This window comes from Pseudorca crassidens, chromosome 2 (assembly GCF_039906515.1).
Source record: "Pseudorca crassidens isolate mPseCra1 chromosome 2, mPseCra1.hap1, whole genome shotgun sequence".
Classification (NCBI taxonomy): Eukaryota; Metazoa; Chordata; class Mammalia; order Artiodactyla; family Delphinidae; genus Pseudorca; species Pseudorca crassidens.
Genome location: NC_090297.1, coordinates 53,184,298 through 53,197,172, shown reverse-complemented (window position 1 = coordinate 53,197,172; position 12,875 = coordinate 53,184,298). Strand labels below are relative to the sequence as shown.

General features: G+C 33.8%; 1 protein-coding gene across 7 annotated transcripts in view; it reads left to right on the top strand.

Annotated features, from left to right (window-relative positions):
* The window catches only part of DOCK7 (dedicator of cytokinesis 7), a 208,106-nt gene that overhangs the window by 82,048 nt on the left and 113,183 nt on the right, over positions 1-12,875 (top strand). For all 7 annotated transcript variants that reach the window (XR_010940861.1, XM_067726375.1, XM_067726373.1 and 4 more), the window contains 2 exons: positions 8,337-8,454; positions 11,681-11,751. Coding sequence is in view for 6 of the 7 variants with exons in the window: in XM_067726375.1 (XP_067582476.1) it covers positions 8,337-8,454; positions 11,681-11,751 (189 nt within the window). In the remaining variant the exon portion in view is untranslated. The remainder of the gene's footprint in view (positions 1-8,336; positions 8,455-11,680; positions 11,752-12,875) is intronic.

Below are 12,875 nucleotides of genomic sequence, written 5' to 3'. Positions count from 1 at the left end.
CAGAAAACGCATAATATTCCATCAGGATAACGCAAGACTGTATGTTTCTTTGATGACCAGGCAAAAACTGTTAAGCTTGGCTGGGGGGTTCTGAATCATCCACTGTATTCACCAGACATTGCACCTTTGGATTTCCATTTATTTTGGTCTTTACAGAATTCTCTTAATGGAAAAAATTTCAATCCCCTGGAAGACTGTAAAGGGCACCTGGAACAGTTCTTCACTCAAAAAGATAAAAAGTTGGGAAGATGGAATTATGAAGTTACCTAAAAATGGCAGAAGGTAGTGGAACAAAAGAGTGAATACATTGTTCAATAAAGTTCTTGGTGAAAATGAAGAATGTGTCTTTTATTTTTTTTTATGAACCAAAGGCACTTTTTGGCCAACCCAATACTTAAAATGTCAGAAACTATTTGCCCATTATAAGTTTTTCTAAAGTTTGTGTGCTTGGTAACAATATTCATGATCTAAATTTAACAAAACCAAAAAATTAATAGTATGATTAAAAATAATGTTCCCCTGTGCTTCTAACTTAGTGTTAAAAGGAAAAATACTAAATGTTTCAGTTAAATTATAAGTGATTATTTTTCTTGAGTGTTCATATTAAGAACTGTTTTTGAGAAAATAATAAATACTTTTAAAATGCCTTATCTTGACAAATTAATATAGTAAAATTGTTAAGAGTGTGGTCTTTGGAATCAGATTATGGTCTGGTCCAGAAGCCAGATCTAGCTATCCTGCCTTAGATAAGTTACTTAACCTTCCCACACCTCAGTCTCCTCTTCTGTAAGTTGGGTATTTTTTTTTGGTACATACTTAAGGAGAAGCAAAAGAAGTAATATGTGTAAAGTACTTAGAACAGTGTCTGGCAAATAGAAAGTACTCAAAATGTTAGTTATTATATCCATGAAATTACCTTTTAATTTGTGTGTGTGTATGTGTGTGTGATTAGCCCTATCTAAATGAAATTTTTCATAAATGCAATAGCTCTTTTTGCAAAGGGAAAAGTTTTAACATAATGAATTTCAGTTTATATGGTAAATTATCAAGCAAAACTTTACAAAATTTATCATTTCCAAATTTATTCTTAGAAATGCTTCTTCCTGGAGTAAAACAGAGACCCTTTCTTTTGGTGATTTAGGATTAAGGGCTTTTGGATAGAACAGTTGCAGTAGATGTAGTAAACCACAGTGGCTAAGAGTTTGATTCTGGAGAGAGACTGGATGAATTGGAATCCTGGCTGTGCTGTTCTTCAGCTCTGTGAAATTACTTAGCTTTTCTGACCTCTGTTTTCTTGTCTATCAAGTGAAGATAATATCTACTCTATAGAATTATATAAAGACAAAATATTTTAAAGCACTTAGAGCACTACCTAGTGTTTAGTAAACATTACACAGTATTATATATTAGTATTCTTTTGTAATTAAAAAGGCAATGCACTTATGTAATATTGCTGTAATATTTTATTGGTAAATATTATCTAGTCTTATGTTAAGATGACATAAATTGGGAAGTTTTGCTAGAGTCTGGGTTTTCTGAGTTTTGGTCTCTTGGACCTTGATAAGTACAAGGAATTATGTCTTTTGTTTAGCCTGTATATACTTTTTCTAAGTGTCCAATACAGAACCACATAAATATTTCTGTTTGTAAGAGAAATATAGAATGCAAGTAGATAAAAATATACTAATACTTCCACTAATGAAGAAGAAAAACAAAATATTTTTCCTTATTCTTCATTTTCATCTTACCTTTACCACTGGTACATGTTATGGAATTATAGAAGTGTATGTTGAACTAATGAAGAAATTTGAATTTCCTCCCTCTTTTTAAAAGAGATATGTTAGTGTTGTGATCATTGGTCCTGAAGGGCATATTTCGAAACTTCTAACTAAACTGTCTACTTTTCTGGCTTAAAACTATTGACCCTGATATTTCATCCATTTTCTAGTTGAGGGGGAATGGAGATGGGCCAGCTTCTTGTCTCTATTGTACTATAAGCTGTTCATTGGTAAGATCTATATCTGTTTTAAATTTATATCCTGTATAGCACTTTAGTACAATGCCTAACATGCTGGAGAAACCATACATTTTTATTGAATGAGTAAGATAATGATAAAGTCTTAACATGGGAGTTTTTCAAACACAAAATTTGCATATAATAGATACACCTTTTTGATATAGGAGGTTCTTTTCAGAGAAAGGAATTTGAAAAGTAGTCCCTTCCAGTGCATGAAAGTAACTGGACACTAATACCAAAGAAAGGCTGTGTGAAGGAATTTCCTTCTATTTGGTTACTCTGCTGGAGTATTGACACTTTTTGCACAATTTATATATTTCCTCACATGTAACACAAAAAGATAGATTAGAGGCAGCGGTTGCATATTCTTGGTTTATAGTATATATTGTCTCTGGGTAGAAATATCTGGATAATTTTTTTTCTTACCATAGTTTGACATGTTATTTAATATAATTAAAATGAATAATTTGCCTAATTATAAGCTGTGGAAGAGTGTCAACATGGGAAATGTAATGAAAGTAGTAATTTTGTAAATGATTTTTACATCTACCTTTTAATGCCCCCTGTCTGAGTACACATTGTTAAAGGCAGAATCTAATCTTTGCTTGAACTTGTGCCTGTATAAATAGAACTCTGATAAGATGTAACCAGTAAAAACTTAAAATTTTTATGCCAAAGAAAATAAGAAACTAAGCAAAATTAAGACCTAATTTAAGAATTCCTAGTTTCAAAGAACTAATATACAAAATTTCTTAGCTGCATAGAATTTTAGGACATTTGGGAGCTTTGTTTAAATTCCAAGCAAAGCAAAGTCCCTTATCCTCCCCCAGGTTGTGCAATCTTATGGAGATTTGAGTTCCAAATAAAACACAAGGCATTGGAGTCTGTTGAATATAGTATCACTAGTAATTTCTTCCTTTTAAACTGTGGTCATTTGTTTTTGAATTAATATATTCTGTAGAAAGATTCTAAAAGTAACTGAGAAAAGCATATTTATAAATAGAAATATTTATAGTAACTAAAGAATAATGCCAGAGTAATATCAATACGTTAGCTCCCTTTTCCTCTCTTTGTCCAGAACAGCACTGTCCAATGGAAATATAGTGTGAGCTATATGTGTAAAAAACTGAAAAGAAACAAGTGAAATTAATTTTAATAGTATGTTTTGTTTAATCCAAATCTAGTATGTATTTTATGGTCTCACTAGACCATATGGTCTCACTAGACCATATTATTGGACAGCAGAGGTCCAGAAGATGAGTGACTTTCGAAGGAATCATTTTGTTTATCTTAGCTTTTTTCTCATGTTCACTATTAATAAATGTTAATTTGTTATGTTGAAAGTATTTATCGTGGAAACTCAGATATTTGAAAAACCTATAAAAAATAAAAATCCTGACTCTTCCCTATTAACATTTTGGGGTCTATCATACCAGTTCCCTTGGATGACTGCCTAAATGTAATTTTTTTTTTTAACACAAATGGGAGTGTGTTATATATAGCTTGTGTTATATATATAAATTGATTCAAGACCATAACATTTTAAAATTTATTTTCATATGAGTGCCTATACCATATCCTTTTAAATGGCTGCACAATCTTTTATTATATGGATGCACTTTAATTTAATCATCTGCCTGTCGATGATCATTTCAGTTGCTTGCAATTTTCTGATTACAAACAATATGCATAGAAAAGGTGTTTATGTTTGTGTATACATATTTTCATATGATAAGTTCATAGATGTTAACTTTCAAAGTAGATTTCTCTTGTCAGATTATCCTTTAAAAGAATTGTGCCAATTTATATCCCTACCAAGAGTATATGAGAGTTCCTCTTTTCCCATGAATTTTTACCAATGCTTTAAATTGACAAAGACAAAAAATATTGATAAACCTAGTAGGCACATATATATAGTTTATTTTGCTGTCTGTCTTGCTTCTTTGTGAATTACCTGAGAATTATCTGAGTCTCCCTCCCCCCATCAAACTCCCCACCCCTTTTTTGTTTGTCTCTTTCTGAATAATTTTAGGAATTATTCACATGTGATGGATACTAACTCTTTGTCATGTGTGTAGCGAACAGTGTTCTTCCAATTTGTCCTTTGTCTTCCACTTGTGTTTATGGTATCCCCTGCTCTGTAGAGGCTTTAAAATTTGTCTTTTATGATTTTTTGTGGCTCGTGCTCAGAAATGCCTTCGTCACCTATAAAATATGGTCTCTTTAAAGGTTTTCTAGTACTTTTATGGTTTTATTTTTATTATTTAAAACTTTGATTTAATCTGGAATTTGTTTTGAGGAAGTGGTGAAATATGAATTCAGCCTTAAAAAAGGTCAGTCAGCTATCTCAGCAACTCAACACTTTTCATTGATCTACCTTCTCTCTGCTGATTTAAAATTCCTCTGAAGGAGTATTATAAATGCACGGTAAAGACTTACTGGGTTTATGTGGAAATTTATTAGTGGAGTTAGCAGTCAAATGAAAAAGGGTCTAGGCTAAATGCATGCCTTTCACCTTCATAGACAAGTTGAATTTAAAATTGTATTGCTTATATTAGAAATCAAGCATAGCTTAATGTTCAGTTAATTCGCATTTCATATGAAAATTCAAACTCCAGAAGAGTTAAGTAACTAAAATATTATGTGAGTTCTGTACTATTCATTCATTCAATCAATCATTTATTCATATGAGGAACTATTCTAGGCACTGGAAATATAGCAGTTAACTAGATTCGTAAGGTCCTTGCCCTCATGGAATTTGGGCTTTATTTAAGGAGATACATAAACAAGAAATAATGTACAAACAAACAAGATAATTTACGATTATCTTAAGCAGATTATTTAAGAGTTGTGAATGGGATAACAAAGTGATGTTATGTGGGGAGGTAAAGTGAGGCTTTCTAAGACTCGAAAGATGGGAAGGGGCCAGTTATGTCCATATCCACAAAGCTAAAACAGTAGTAATCCAAATGCAGAAATTGAGGGGTGGGGGAAGGCATGATGTGTTTTGCTTTTCTGTGTGTTTTGCATGTCTATCGTACTTGAAAATTTCTCACTGAAATTTATGGGCAGATTCTTTAGTTTCAAGTCCTCTTGTGGGCCCCAGTGACATTCTATGTTCATAGCATTTATCATACTGCAAGTATGCCTGTCTTATTCTCCCTCCAGACTGTGAGTTCTATGAAGTCAAGAACTTTGTCTTTTATCTCTATATTCTCAGTATCTAGTATACTGCATACTCAATAAATGTCACAATGAGGCATTATAAACATAATGAAGGCCGATCTGTTATCATGTGCTTTGGATCCTGTTCTCTCCCACCATTTCAGGAATCATTACATTCTTGTTCTAGTGTATGCAAACTCTGTCTCAACTAAATTCTTTTCATTAGGATTTAATCAAACTTAAACCTTTCCAATCTTAAAAAGCTTCCCAAATCCCTATGTTCTGTCTCCAACTCTTGCATTATCTTTCTCCCATTCTCAGCTACACTCTTCAGAATTTCACTTATTTCATTTTCTTACCTCCTACTTACTCTTTAAACCTACTTTTGTCTGTTTTCAGCCTGAGATTTCCAGTGACTTTGAAGTTGCTAAATTCAGTTGACATTTTTCATTTCTTACCTTATTTGGTCTGTGAATAGTATTTGACACTTAACTCATAATTCTGCTTGTAATTTCTTCCTTGGGCTTCCTTGCCACTGTACTTCCATGGTTTTCCTTCTGTTTCTTTGTGGGTGCCTTATCAGTCTTTGTAGGCTCATCCTCTTCTGGATGACCACATAATCTTCAAGTTCCTTAAGACTCCTTTGTTGGAATAATACACAATGAGAGTAATTAAGTGATATTTTAGTTCTCTCATAGTTGATGTCCTTGAGAATGGTTCTCAGCACAGGAAAAATGATATATAGATGCAAGATAGAAAAGAATGAATAAAAACCTTGTATTCTTGAATTTGAATTTGGATTATCACTATGAACTCAGGATATATTTCATGTTAAAAGCATTTTCCCCTAACTCTTTCAACTTTAAAAGGCCTAGAAACAATGAATAACCCACAATGAGTGGCCTGGGAAAACATTACCCATTCAAAAACCCCAACTCCTTGGAGAAATGGCTGATTCCAGGTTTGGGAAGAAAGTGTACAAGAAGAGCCTGGAAGGTCTTCTCGTAACAGATAGTAAGAAGCCGTCAAAGACTATTATGACTGAATCAAAAGGAATCATGAGCCAGTTTGAATCGACCTTTTCACCTGTCAAAGATGGTACAATTTGAACACCAATAAAGATAATAACTGCAAAATATTGAAACCCGTTAATATGTTTGGTCCATGAGTTTATAAGTGATGCTGTAAAAAAACACAATTGATCCCTTTTAGAGGAATGTAATGTACCAACTGATTATTTTGAAAACTGGCAGCTAATGGAAAAGAATCAAGCATTTATTCTTGCCTCTCATATAATGGCTCACTGGCAAAGCAAATAGTAGATAAGGAAAAGTGCTCTCCATAGAGATATTCCAGCTGTTAAATAAAGAAGCAATGATAGAATATCACCTTTTGGCAATCCTTAATGAGTTAATGGATTTAGGCATTGGTCATCATTGTCTACTAATTGCACAAAAAATGAAACAACAACCAAACATTTTCCTCCTGATAGAAGGACACAGTACCATTTATGAAGTGATCTTGCCACCAAAATTTGACCAAGGTTCTAGATTCAACTCTCAATTCATAGAAAACACAGAGGAACATGTTAAATGTCACTACAGTGTGCAGTTAGTAAAATCCAGCCTCTGGAAAAATCTACACAAAAATATCAATAATTCTTCAACAAATGTATTGCAAAGGGAGAAGATGAAAAGACTTCTCCATGATCAACTAAGTACCTGTGTGTTCCTCCCATAGCTTCTGCATACTTCTCTCACAACACAGCATTGTTTTGAAATGGTCTTGTTTATAGGTATTTCTGTGCCATTAGATGTGTGATATATTTTACCTCTTTTTATCTTCTTGTTTTTAACTTTTGACATTTTAATAATAATGTGCCTTGGTGTGGGTCTCTTTGAGTTCATCTTATTTGGGACTCTCTGAATTTCCTGGATCTGGATGTCTGTTTCCTTCCTCAGATTAGAGAAGTTTTCAGCCATTATTTCTTCACAGTTTTCCATAAGTAGGTTAATGCCACTATACATCCTGCCCTGCAACCTTTTTTTCATCCAACATGCTGGGTATCTCTTTCTGCATTAATAAATACTGCTGCATATTGTCATTTTTTGGGACTCTGAAATGTATTCTTCTTATAATATATCTTAATTTAATTAATTAGTCCAGTACTGATGAACATGTTTCTTTATAATTATTTCCTAATATTAAAAAATGTCATGAATTTCTTTGAACACACCCATTTGTACGTATGTGCAGTTCTCTCCTTAGACTAGAGGTGGGTTTGTTGGGTCAAAGGGTATGTTCATTTAAAATTCCTATATTGCTCTACCACCTTCTAGAAAATTTAGACCTATTTTCATTGTCCTAGCAGTTGATGAGGAGGGTTTTATTATGCTTGAAGTCTTGTTCATCAGCTCTGAGCAAACACTAGTTTTCAGGTAAAGTAACTCTCAATCTTTTTTTCTTTTTTTTTTTTTAAGCCCTCTCTTTTGGTGCCTTTCCTTGAATTATTTCTCATCTTTGTGTTGGCAGCAGGGACTATTAAAGCTGTGTAAGATGCAACTGGACATGAAGTCGAATAATTGTAGAGTAGTATGTGATTTTCTCATAGTAACTACCTAATACTGTTATACATACCGTATTATCATATGTGTTTTTGAATAATAATGTAGAATATTATACCTCTTAAAACCTTGATCACATTTATACAAAAAGCCTGATTTCTAAATGTCATCCTATTTATATCTGCTTGGAGAAACTAAGATAATATTAGAACTGTCTTTTAACTTCTTAATAATGTTTCTGTTCATACTTGTTTATTTCCCAGTAGCCTCTTCTAGAGGAAAGAACATGCATTTTTAAGTCTGACTGAACTGTATTCTCATTTCGGCTTTGCCACTTATTTGATTGTATGTGAAAATCTCTTAACTTTTCTGGGCCTCAGTTCATCTGCAAAAGGGGGGTATATTTGATTGCTGTCTGTTTGAATGACTGCTCTAAGGATCAAATCAAACATTGTATGTGAAAATAGCATAGTGTCTAGCAAATGCTAATAATTCAATATTTGTTCATCTGTTTCTTTTGTGGTGTGTAGTAGTGATACATAGTGTTTTTAGATATGTATTCACTATCATGTATACTATTGCCTTCACAGAAACCTTCTCTACATATACCCTCAGAGTCTCAATTTTGCCAACCGTCAAGGTTCTGCCAGAAATATAACAGTTAAAGTCCAGTTTATGTATGGGGAGGATCCTAGCAATGCCATGCCGGTAAGAAATGTTCTTTACATTTTCTATTCTTCATATACGGTTCAAATAGACCTTTTTGGGGGCAGGGAAGGTAATCACTTGGTTGGCAGCTCTGAACTGGAAATGAATGTGATCTTGCAAACAAAATTTCTGACTTCATTACTTCCTGTACAGGTAGTAATGAGTTTATTTGAAGTCTTATTTATTGAGGACTTGGTATATGCTAGGCACTCCCAGAGATACAAAGATGAATAAGACATAATCTAGAGGATATTCAGAATACATAAAATTTTAAAATAATGAACTTCAGAAGAGGGCCAGATCAGAATCACCTAGGGTACTCTTAACAGAGCAGATACCTCTTCTCTACGCTTCCATCTGTGATGCTGATTCCCGGCCTTTAGAATGAAAGGCCAGGTAAGGGAGGTGGAAAGTGGTGGGTAGTATTATGGGGTTGTGGTATAGTTTGAAAATGCCCCCCAGGTGATTCTAATTTGCATGGTTCTTACCATCTTTGTTGAGAAACTCTGGCAGTAGTTCTTAACTTTGGCTGCATTTTACACTCACTTGGGGAGCTTTTAAAAGTACCAATGCCCAGACAATCCCATTCCAATTACATTATAATCTCTGGGGTGGGATACCAGGCAGATATCAGTATTTTTAAATCTCCCCAAGGGATTACATTTTGCAGCCAATATTGATAACCAAGGTATGTGCTAATTATTAGAAGATTGGTAGTATAGGGTTTCAAAGGTATAGGTGTTCAGAGGAAGGAGAGAATGCCTCAAAGGTGGTTAAAATGTTCATAGCAGTGGATCTGTCTAGACTGTGGGGAAAGGAGAGCAATTCAAGTTGGAGAATGTCCTTCAACAGAGGTAGAGTGGTGAGTTGCCAGTGAGCCAGAGCAATGCAAGATAAGTCAGGAATAGTAGATTGAGGCTAGATTGGGGAGGTTCTTGACTGCCCACATTGTCATTTAGGATTTGTGGGACACTAGTAAATTCAGGTTCCATGAAAGTAGATTTTCAATTTATGGAGTAGGAGCACATCTATCACTGTAGATGTTCAACCTCTGAAAGAACCCTAGTGGAATGAAAATGCGCTAAGAACAGGTGCACTGTTTACAGAGTTTTATTTTAGCCTTCTATGGCAGTTATTTGAATCAAGTTCTTTTGATTTTCTACAATACTTACTAAGAAAACTATATATTTTCCTTTCCACTGTAGCCTCAGTTTCATCAACATTTATAGATCTTGATAGCAGCAAGCACAAATTATTCATCTTTGTATTCTTCTATGGCAGCTGTTCCAGATCCTTGCATGTAATACATGCTGAATAAATATTTGTTCAATAAATGTAGAATTTATTTTTGAGGTTTGGAATGAGCATTTCATGCTTTTTACTAGCTCTTCATTTTTGCCGAAGGAATGAATGTACTAATCATAGTCAATGAAAAGATGCTGGATTGTGAAAATAGATGGCTCTGTTATCCTATATGTGAATGGCCATATGAATTTGAGCTTATGACAAATGTAGTATATGTAAAATAATTTGTTTTTATTTTTTTGCCTAACAAACTCTTCCTTGTCTTAGCATACATATAGCCTCCTCTACAGAGCCCCAGCTGCGTCCAGCCATATCGGCAGTTATACCACTCCTTCATTTGGTGCTACCTTAGTGTCTTCTCACTTTTTTTATGGGCTGTTTCATTTTATGGTTATATGCTTGTTTCTTTATCTCAACCACTAGACTGTGAGCTCCTTGAGGGCAAGGACTATGTCTTACTCATATCTGTATCTTGCCTGTCATAGTGCTTGGCATAATTGATGCTCAGTCTATGTTGATGAATGATTAAAAATACATGTTAAATGGTCAAAGGAACACTTTTCACTTTATATCATTGCATGTTATCAAAATAAGTTACTTTTTGAAAAACAATAGCTTCTCAGAGGGAAAAAAAGGTACTGCATTCCTTTCTCTTGTGTATTATTAGTGATATGAAAATATAATGCTTTTATGTTTATGTGAGTGGCTGGTTTGAAATAATGTATAAACACAGACACATTATATTTGCTTATTTTTTTAAAAATGAAGACTGTCCAAATGAATCTTAAGATAATTTTTTGATCATACAATGTTGATATGATAAAATCATAAACTTCATAATTTTGGCACTGGAACAGCATTTTTATAAAAACATAGTAAGGTAGTCTTAGAAATTGATGAAATTAGACATATACAGGAGAGTCATAATTATTACACTTTTGCATACCCTTAAAATAAAAGGACCTGCTTGAAATGTTGCAAAAAGAAACACAGATATCTGTTATGTTCTTTTTATTTAAGGATGGTGCAACTTAACCCTTTTGTATAAGGAGTAAACTTTGAGTTGTTTTACCAGTTGTGTGATAGAAGTGTGATGACGTGTCCACATACCTATTCATGCATGTGTAGAGATGACTGGCCAGACTTAGAAGTTTAATCTATGACTAGATAACATTGTAAGCCTGTCACATAGTAATCATAGCTATGACCTTGACATCATTAAGCCATTTATGTCATCTGCTGCCCTAATTAACCATAGTATTGCTTGGTAGAATTTGAGAGGCAGATATACAAGACTGAATTATTTTACCTCTAAACCTTCTCCAAAGTATTGTAGTAGTAGTGTATTTTTTTTTAATGTGGTGGATTTGAAAAAAAACAAACACATAAGTAAGAATATAAGAATGGAGCTCCTCTTCCATTGTAGAGTAGCTTGCAGGGAGTACTGGAAGTTAAAGGGTACATAGCTTGACCTAAATTAGGGTATTTTAATATCATTTATAAATAATTTATATTTGACGTTCAGAATGACTGTTGTTTTAGTGGAGAATCTACCAATTTATATAGTAGATATATGCCACCATTCTAGGATCATATTTCTTATGTAAATTCCAAATAATGTGCTACATCTAGATTTTAAAATGAATTCTTTACCTTCTTTAAGAAAAAGGAAAGAAATGTACCTTATTGCCCAATAGATATAAATATAATGGATAGAAACTTTTTGAATGTTTGAATGTCAGATGGGTCTGTAGTTGAAAAGAAATTTACAGTTAAGCAATTGAACGTATAGGCACATTGTTCTTCATTGGGCTTATTTTGCCCATTGTTCTCAGTTATTAAATCAGACAAATTCTTACATAGATTTGAAACATCCAGCATTTATTACAACAAAGTTTCAACATGCTGTTATTTGTTACAGGTAATCTTTGGTAAATCTAGCTGTTCAGAATTTTCAAAGGAAGCCTATACAGCCGTAGTATATCATAACAGGTACTGAATTCAAATATTTCTTTCAAAGTTTCTCACTTCTCAGTGGCATTGTTAGCACTCACGTTAGTGTGTTTACCAAATGCTTTGCTGCACTGGATGTGCAAATTCAAGACAGCTGACATCAAAGTTATAATTTTCAACCTGTAGATGCACATTCTCTCCGTAGACATCTCAAATATAAGACTTTATGCACAAAACATCTTTTCTGTCAAATTCTCTGATCCTTTCATTTTTATTATATTGTTATTGATTATCATTATGGCCTCTGGTCCTTTGGTCTTTCCCTGTTATTTTCACCTGACACTTTGTAGTTTTACTTAACTCTTTACTAAGTTTGTACTCATTAGTCAGTTAAATTGGTGCAACATCCAATAAATCTTCGACTCAGTGACTTTCCCTTTTACTTCTTTGGGACTTGATTGTTAACTCTGGATAAACTTTAACTTCTGCTTTCTTTCCCCTCCTCCTCTTCCTCCTGCCCTCCCTCCCCATCCCCCTCCTTCACCTCCCTCTCCCCCTTCTTTTGTTTTGATTATCGAATGCTATTGGAGAAAAAACACAAAATTGTGCCAATCAGGGCTGCCACAAATTGATGTTATTTTATCATATGATGGGGCTACAGTAATTTATTTTATCGCATTTTATCTTCTTTTGGCCCCTCTGTTCTTTGGTAAATTTTTTTGTCGTCACTTTTTTACCTTCTCTCCCATTTGGCAGTAGCTATTGTAAGCTTTTCTTCCCCTTTCTCTAGCTCCTACTTCTTTTCTGTTTGCTTTAACTCTAGTGTTCCTACTTTATGAAGTTGATTGAGACCATCTAACTTGAGATCTATCAACTTCTGTGCTCTTCACCTCAAATTGTCTCCATGCAGATCTGCCTTTCCTCTGTTTCAAAGGTGGTAATGGCGCACACCTTCCTCAGTGTGGATCTTTTCATCTCTGCTCTCAAAACGATCTTATCCAGGCTCTTCAGAATGTGACTCCATCAGTTATTCCTTTTCTTGCATCATCAGTCATCTGTTTCATTGGCTCCATCTCTTATTGCCACAAAATTTGTTTTCTATACTTAAAAAAAAAGTCTTTCTTCAGTGCTGTTGTGTAGCATGGTTTTTCCTTACCCTCCTT